The 7853-nt window shown below is 49.2% G+C and overlaps 1 protein-coding gene across 1 annotated transcript; it reads left to right on the top strand.

The window, feature by feature from the left end:
• Nucleotides 1-3654: 3654 nt before the first annotated feature.
• On the top strand, nucleotides 3655-5384 carry LOC104998993 (neuropeptide Y receptor type 4). The gene has a single exon (XM_010854401.1). The coding sequence runs from the start codon at nucleotides 3689-3691 to the stop codon at nucleotides 4820-4822; it is 1134 nt and encodes a 377-aa protein (XP_010852703.1). The 5' UTR covers nucleotides 3655-3688; the 3' UTR covers nucleotides 4823-5384.
• Nucleotides 5385-7853: the final 2469 nt, after the last annotated feature.

The following is a 7853-nucleotide window of genomic DNA, read 5'->3' on the forward strand; positions in this document are numbered from 1 at the left end:
GTCTCCATTCTTACCTCAGGAAAAGATTATGTCTTTTGCATTAGTTTTCATCTGACGGCTGGGAAGGCAGGCTGCAGTGGAGGGCTCCCCTGGGGGTTGCAGGTGGTCCCCCCTTATCATGAGAGCTGCTTGGGAACTAAACCTAGAGACGCTATTTCACTGATTTTGCATTATGGTCCACCCTACCCCTCCCGGAATCACCACCCTCGGGGGTGCCCCTGGAAGACCTGAGGCCTCCTGGTCCCCACTGGGCATCTTTGAGGAATGCAGTGGGAAGTGAGAGACAGTCTTGGTGTGCAGTCCTTTGTGGGAATTCTAAACCGCCCAGAAAGTCTTGAAGTGGTCAATGTGGCTGCCACTCAGCAGCCCTGGTGAGTGGGTGTGATTACTTCAAGGTGATCCAGGTGAAAAACTGCACTGATGGACACTCGCTTGGTGATAGCCCTGCAAGCCCACCTCTCTCCCCTGGAAGCTTGTGCTCTTGTGTTCTGCCCTCAGGAGGGGCCTCTGAGGTTCCAAACTGCATTGGGAAGGAGACAGCTCTAAGAGTGTCATTCCATTAGGAACTCCAAGCCTGGGTCTGTTTGGGAAGGATGAGGGGCTGGAGAGGCTGGGATAGCCTTGGAGCTGCTGGGGAGGTGGAGGGGTCTGAGCCAATGTGCTGGGGCCCAAGGCCAGGGGACCCTGGGCAATGCCACCCCAGTGGGGCACCTTGTTGCTTTGCTGAGCCATGCCTCGGCACTGCAGGGTGCTCACCTGGTCAGGCTTTGTTGGGGACCTTGGATATCTGTCTCCAACTCTGCCTCTGCCATTTCTCCTGCCCCACATCAGCTCACCTCCTACTTTAACATAGACGTCCCTTCCTCCTTTTTAAAAAATCTGTCTGGCATGGCCTGGTGCCAAGGCCTTCAGAATCAGACTAACCAAGGTTCTTGTTCAGCTTTACCACTTACAGACTCTGGGGACCTCGGGCAGCTTCCTTTCATCTAACTGGGCCTCAGCGTCCTCCTCTTTGAAATGGAGCTGATATAAAATCCAGCCATATGGTTTTGCTGTCTTTGCAGATTGAAAATAGTTGGATACTGGCAATTTCATATAGTTCAGCCTAACAGAGCCTTTCTCCCATGTCTAGGGTGTGGATTAATGCTCAGGGAGATGTCTTGAGCCCAAAGCTGAGTAAAGATTAATGTATGTCCCTTCTGCCCTGTCTCCCAGCAAAGCGTGTGCCCTCCACAGTAAGGCAAGACCACCCACTAATCTTTGGGCTCTTTCCAAGATTGGCTCCTGCCTTCTCTCTCCTGCTTGTCTTTCCAAATTCCCCTTTCTGCTCTTCTGGGCATGGCAGGTTCAGTTGTCCCCTTCTCTCCCCAGGTCCCATCCAGGTACTGCCCTTGAGGCTACTTGGGTCTTCCAGGTGTCTGCAGGACCAGACTGCCACTGCCTGCCCACTGCCATGGCCTTCTCCCTACTGCCTCTGTGCACTTTCTACAGAAGGGATCTAACTTTCATGCTGACCTGGGGCTCAGGGTTTGAATAATTGCTGCCTCGCCCCTGGAGTCCGCTTCTGGAAATCCTCCGTTCCTGTGCACAGAGGACCTTTCTAGGGTGGGCTTTTATGGAGTAGGTTCCTTCCAGTGTCTGCAACTCTGGAGAAAGATGCAAGGGCAATCTGGTAATTCTGCTCCTTTCTTGGTTCCCCAAAAATCTCCTTCCCATGTTGTTGCTTTCCCAGCCCTAGCACTTCCCTCCTCTGCCCCAGTCCCTGTTGTTGTGGAGAAGGGTTGATTTAGGTCCAGGCATCCATGTGGTCTAGTCAGCAGGGACTGGTGTGGAGTTTCCTGGCTCACTGGTGATCATCCCTTGTTTTACTCTTTAGAGACTGTTCAAAAAGGGGGCTGCAAGCCAAGCGGATCTTCATCGCTGCCTTCAGTGCTCCCATTCTAGATCCCACACGCTGCAATGAAGATCAAAGATCCCATGCACCACAGCTAAGACCTAGCATAGCCAAATGAATAAATATTAAAAAAAAAGAAGTTTAAAAAAACCCAGAAGAAAAATTCTCTTGTCTCTGGGATTGGGTAACTGAAATAACTATAAACTGTCTTTGAATTCATGACAATCTTTCCATGGCCAAATGTGATTCATCTTTCTAAGTCAAATTAAATTTATAGTAAGTGACATTTACAATAGCTGACAAATATTATAGATTTTACTGACCTTTGGTTAATTTTGGTTATACCCTTTAAAAACTGCCTCTAACTTAGACTTGATCATGAAGAACATTTATATGTTAACAGTTCATAGATAGACACAACCATTATAAAGGCCCTAAAGAATGTCTGAAATAGGGCCCTTTTAAAACAGTACTTATTGAAATGGGGTCCAAGGACCATGTGATTAGAATCATATGGTTCGCTTGTTAAAGTACACATTCCTTGGCCCCATCCTGGACTCACATAACTGCATTTCCTGGTGAGGGACTCTGAAATCTGTGCTTTTGATCTGCTGCTGGACTGATTCTGATGTCTCCTTAAGGTTGAGAATGGCTTGTGGGATTAGTGATGACTAGAGAAGTCTGAGGAAGGGAAATCTGATGGTGTGTGGTGATACGATGGCACACCACATCAAAATACCACATAAAATATTACTACCTGGAGGTTCTGGGGTCCAAATTCCAATTAGATCTTGGCAGAGAGTCCTTTGTGTTGAGGCGGCACCACAGGAAAAGGACCAGGGTGACATGGAGGTGTGGACCAGGCCAGTTTCTGGGAGCTACAAGCTGTGGCTTAAGCATAGCCATGGAGGGGACCCATAGGGAAGTTAGTGGGCAGCCCTTGACCTTGGCCTGATGTGTATGTACTGGGTCAGGAGGAGAGAGCTGGTGTACTGATGACCTAGTCTTCGGCATACCTGGCAGTCTTCAGTGCTGCCGTTTGTCACTGAGAAACAAGGCTGGCAGAGTAGGTGGGGGCTGAGACCAGGAAGGCACACTTCACGTCAAGCCCTGGGGTTCTGGTTCTGTCCTAAAGGGAATGAGGGGATGTCCCTGGTGGTCGGATGGCTAAGACTCCATGCTCTTAATACAGGAGGCTTGAATTTGATCCCTGGCCAGTGAACTGGATCCCACATGCCTCAGCTAAGCGTTCACATGCCACAGCGAACATCAAAGATCCCTTGTGCTGCAGCTATGACCCAGCACAGCAAAGTAAATACATATCTTGTTTAAAAGGGCATAGGGTACCATGGAAGGACCTGAGCGCATGGAAGAATGTGTTGCTATTTCTATTTGCATACAATTTGATAAGGAGATTTCCACCCATGCTCCCTAAATAATTCTGTCCCTGAACTCTGCATACAAAATTTCAATTTCTTTATCATCAGAACAACCTCGAACCCTGAGGTCAGAGGGAGTCTGTGGAACAGGTTCTGAGGTCAGACAGACCTGGGTTTGTATCTGGGCCCCATTGCTTATTAGCTGTGTGGGCTAATTAACTGTGGGCAAGCTGCTTTACGTCTCTGAATCTCAGGTTCTCTAGGTCTCAGCCTTGGGAAAGAAGCAGCCATGAACCTCTCTACCTAGCCCCCACTCTTCCCTGGGTTCCGCACAGGAGGTGCTGTCCCTAAGTGCCATTTGTCTTTGCTTTACAGGCGTCACCCTTGAATCTCCTGAAATCTTCTCCTGTCCACCATGAACACCTCTCACTTCTTGGCCTTGCTGTTCCTAGGATCCCCACAGGGTCAGAACAGGAGCAAGTCAGCTTCTCTGTACGCTCCATACAACTTCTCTGACCACTGCCAGGATTCCGTAGACCCCATGGTCTTCATTGTCACCTCCTACAGCATTGAGACCATTGTGGGGGTCCTGGGCAACCTCTGCCTGATATGTGTGACTATTAGGCAGAAGGAGAAGGCCAATGTGACCAACCTGCTTATTGCCAACCTGGCCTTCTCTGACTTCCTCATGTGCCTCATCTGCCAGCCACTCACGGCTATCTACACCATCATGGACTACTGGGTCTTTGGCGAGGTCCTTTGCAAGATATCCACCTTTATCCAGTGCATGTCAGTGACAGTCTCCATCCTCTCGCTTGTCCTTGTGGCTCTGGAGAGGCATCAGCTCATCACCAATCCAACAGGCTGGAAACCCAGTGTCACTCAGGCCTACCTGGGGATTGTGGTCATCTGGCTCATTGCTTGCTTCCTCTCCGTGCCGTTCCTGGCCAACAGCATCCTAGAGAATGTCTTTCATAAGAACCACTCCAAGGCTGTGGAGTTTCTGGCAGATAAAGTGGTCTGTACTGAGTCTTGGCCACTGGACCATCACCGCATCATCTACACCACCTTCCTACTGCTCTTCCAGTATTGCATTCCGCTGGCCTTCATCCTGGTCTGCTATGTCCGCATCTACCAGCGCCTGAGGAATCAGAGGCGGGTGTTCCACAAGGGCACCTGTAGCTTGCGGGCTTGGCAGATGAAGCGGATCAATGGGATCCTTGTGGCAATGGTGGCTGCCTTTGCTGTGCTTTGGCTGCCCCTGCATGTGTTCAATAGCCTGGAAGACTGGTACCATGAGGCCATCCCCATTTGTCATAGCAACCTCATCTTTTTGGTGTGCCACCTGCTTGCCATGGCCTCCACCTGTGTCAACCCTTTCATCTATGGCTTTCTCAACACCAACTTCAAGAAGGAGATCAAGGCCCTGGTGCTGACTTGCCAGCAGAGTGTCCCTGTGGAGGAGTCTGAGCATCTGCCTCTATCCACAGTGCACACAGAAGTCTCCAAAGGGTCTCTGAGGCTCAGTGGCAGGTCCAACCCAATCTAGCCAGGTCTAGGGCTTCTTCTTGCTCTGTTCATTGCCAGGCTCTGCCACCTAGCTAAGTGGGCACATTTCAACCTGGGGGTGGCCTTCTGTCATTACTGGCTTTGTGGAGCCTAGATAGGGTAGCAAGGGCCTGTTTCTGTATCCAGTTGCCTTGTGAAGCCTGGTGTTCATATGGGTCCGCTATTGTTCCTGGAAGAATTCTGAGTCTGGATTCTGCAGGTCATGTATGGTATGTCTTGCAGCCTGAGCAGATGCCAGAGCTGGAGATGGTCTGATTGTTGCAGGCAGAGTTCATCCTGGTAACTCAGCAACGTGTGCCCAGCCTGGAAACCCAGGAGTTTTATCTCCACCAGTGAGACTGTGAAGACACGAGTGAAAAGCATGTGGAGTCAGAGTTCTGGACTTTGGTCAACTCCTAACATTTTTGGGAGACAATATTTGTGGATGGGCTTTGTACACAGCAAAGAGTTCTGTGGTAGCAGACAGTGAGATTACTCTACATCATTGGCACATCCAGCTGCAGAGAAGGGACCCTGGCAGCCTGCACACACTCCTTTGCAGTAGGCAAATTAGCCCTGAGCAGCAGGAATTCTGGGATTCACATCTTTCTCCATCATTTTTCTCTTTTTGCATCTGCCACCTTGAATGAAAGCACTGAGTCCTAGCAACGGGCTGCCAGGGAAGGAGCATGTCTTTCTATGTCCTGTAAGAGCTCTGGAGAGGATTCGTTTGTTTGTTTGTCTTTTAAGATTCTGCACTTTTTTTTTTTTTAAGATTCTGCACCACATTGGCTATAACCACATGTCATGTAGTTCTCTGACCAGGGATTGAACACAGGCCCACTGTACTGGAAGTGCAGAATCTTAACCCCTGAGTCACCAGGGAAGGATTCTGATAGCTCAGTCCTTAACCAATGACTGTGACCAAGTAGCTGGAATACTTTCTGTACGCAGGCCTGTGTCCCTTGCTAGATCAGAATGGTGGGGTCAACCCTACTAGAATCACATGGATAAGCAGGATTATTGTATCAGGGGATAGAGGTAGTCCCCCCAAACAGAAGTAGTTTTGAAGGGGAGAGAATGAATTGGAAAGATTTTTCGATGTCAGATAAGATGACTTGGATGTGGAAGAGAGAAGGAAGAGTTCCAGGTTCCAGACTTGGGAAAGTGGATACATGTCAGGTCCGTTTAGTGCAATGGAGAGGGTTTTTGGTTTTTTTGGTTTATCTGTATGCATTCTGTGTTTGAGGCCCTCTTGGGTGTGCAGATGGATAGTCAGATGCTTGAGTCTGGAGCCCTAGATAGAGCTTTGGCCAAGGCCTAACCAAGTCATGCTGAGGGATGGGGCTGAGATGTCTCTAGATGGGATGTGGGCTCTCTGGAGCTAGATGTGGGCCAAAGGAATTCCAGGTTCCCAGAGCTGAATCTGGCGATGGGACAGCGAGGTCAGCAAACAAGGTGGGGTCCTGGGATACGGGGTGGGGTGGTGCTCAGCAGGAGGCTCTGCTGGACAGGGCGGAGATGCTATTTTCCCAGAGATGATACCAGGGAAGTTGCCCTTCATCTCTTTTCTGTGGTCTTTCTTCTTTAGAGAATCAAGGACTGCTTCAAGGTCAAGCTTCTTGACTAGAAGATGGGAGTTGTTGCTGTGACTTACTGCTTTGTAGGGATACAGTGATGCCTGAGAAAATCCTGAAAAGACCTGTACGTTCTTCAAAGAAGAAATTTTTGCTTCCTACACCCTGTTGAGAGATGGTCTGGTGATGGAGGAGTGAGCACAGCTGTCATTTCTGTCTTAATGTGGGTCATGCTAACTTGGATAGGCATCCTTTAGTGACAGGTTCCTTGGCCTGGCCTGGACTGGTGATAAGACTTCCCCAGAGTGTCTCTTTAAGGTTCTGATACATCTCACAATGGCTTCAAATGTATGGACATAGACAAGACTGGGGCTTCTGGGTCCTGAGAATACACTGGGAAAGGATTTGCAGAGCATATTCAGATGCCTCCTTAGTTGAGAACAACCAGGAACTTCCTACTTCGGGCAGCGGAGAAGGCTTCTGCAGGGTGAACTTGCCAACGAACCATCGAAGAGGAGGGTGCTTATGAATGGGGCTGTGTAATCATGGCCCTTGAGGTTTCTAGTTGTTTAAATGTCACCCTTTATTTGAAACAGATTCTTGTCAGATTCTGAAAACAGTTTGTCGGTGCAATTGTGTACCAGTATGGAGCTCTCTTAAAGTACATTTCCTTTCTTTCATGAAGCTATTAATGGGCATTCAATTAGTTGCTCAATCAACTGCCAAGGAAACCACACTGAAAATAGGGTATGTATTCAGAACAAAGAACTTCAACTCACTGCGATAGTCATATCTCCTTTACAGGTAGCATGCTTTGTGATGGCCAGCAACCTGCTGCCACCTTGTAAATGTCATTTGCAGCCCCTGACTTTCAGGTGTGGGGGTGGATCTACAAAGGATTTCTTAGAGAGAGACCTTTTCATACCTTTACTTTTAAAGGCCCACGTGCCTGAAGCAAGTGGGAGATGCGTGCAGTATCTGGCAGGTGTGAGCATCAGCCTTCTTCCTGAGCCCCAGGACACTGTCAGGGTGTGCTGCCAGTCAGCAGTGAGGCCTCCGTCAATCGAGGTGCAGGGAATACTGCGGTTCTCATCAGAAGGTTTAACTCTTCAGAGGAGATGGCAGGTGTCACCTTTCATCCAGTATTTAGCTTTGAAACAGTTAAAGATCACTTGATTTATGTAAGATAGGGAGTGTTTCAGCATCTGTGAGATCTGGAATCTGTGGCTATGGGCAGGGCACGAGGGCCTGGAGCCTGAGCTCTGGGGTGGACGCAGCTGCTGGCCTTCATCCCCACTCACTGACACCTTCTCTGCGGGTGGCATGGCTGAGTGCCCTCCAGGTTGGGCAGGTATGAAAACAACTACCTAGTGTAATGATAAAAGTGATCACAGAGTTCAGGAGGAGGAGCCAGACATTCTCCACGAGGGCCTTTGGGGTAACGTGTCTGCAAGT

This window comes from Bison bison, unplaced genomic scaffold (genome assembly GCF_000754665.1).
Source record: "Bison bison bison isolate TAMUID 2011002044 unplaced genomic scaffold, Bison_UMD1.0 scf7180017864341, whole genome shotgun sequence".
Taxonomy (NCBI): domain Eukaryota; kingdom Metazoa; phylum Chordata; class Mammalia; order Artiodactyla; family Bovidae; genus Bison; species Bison bison.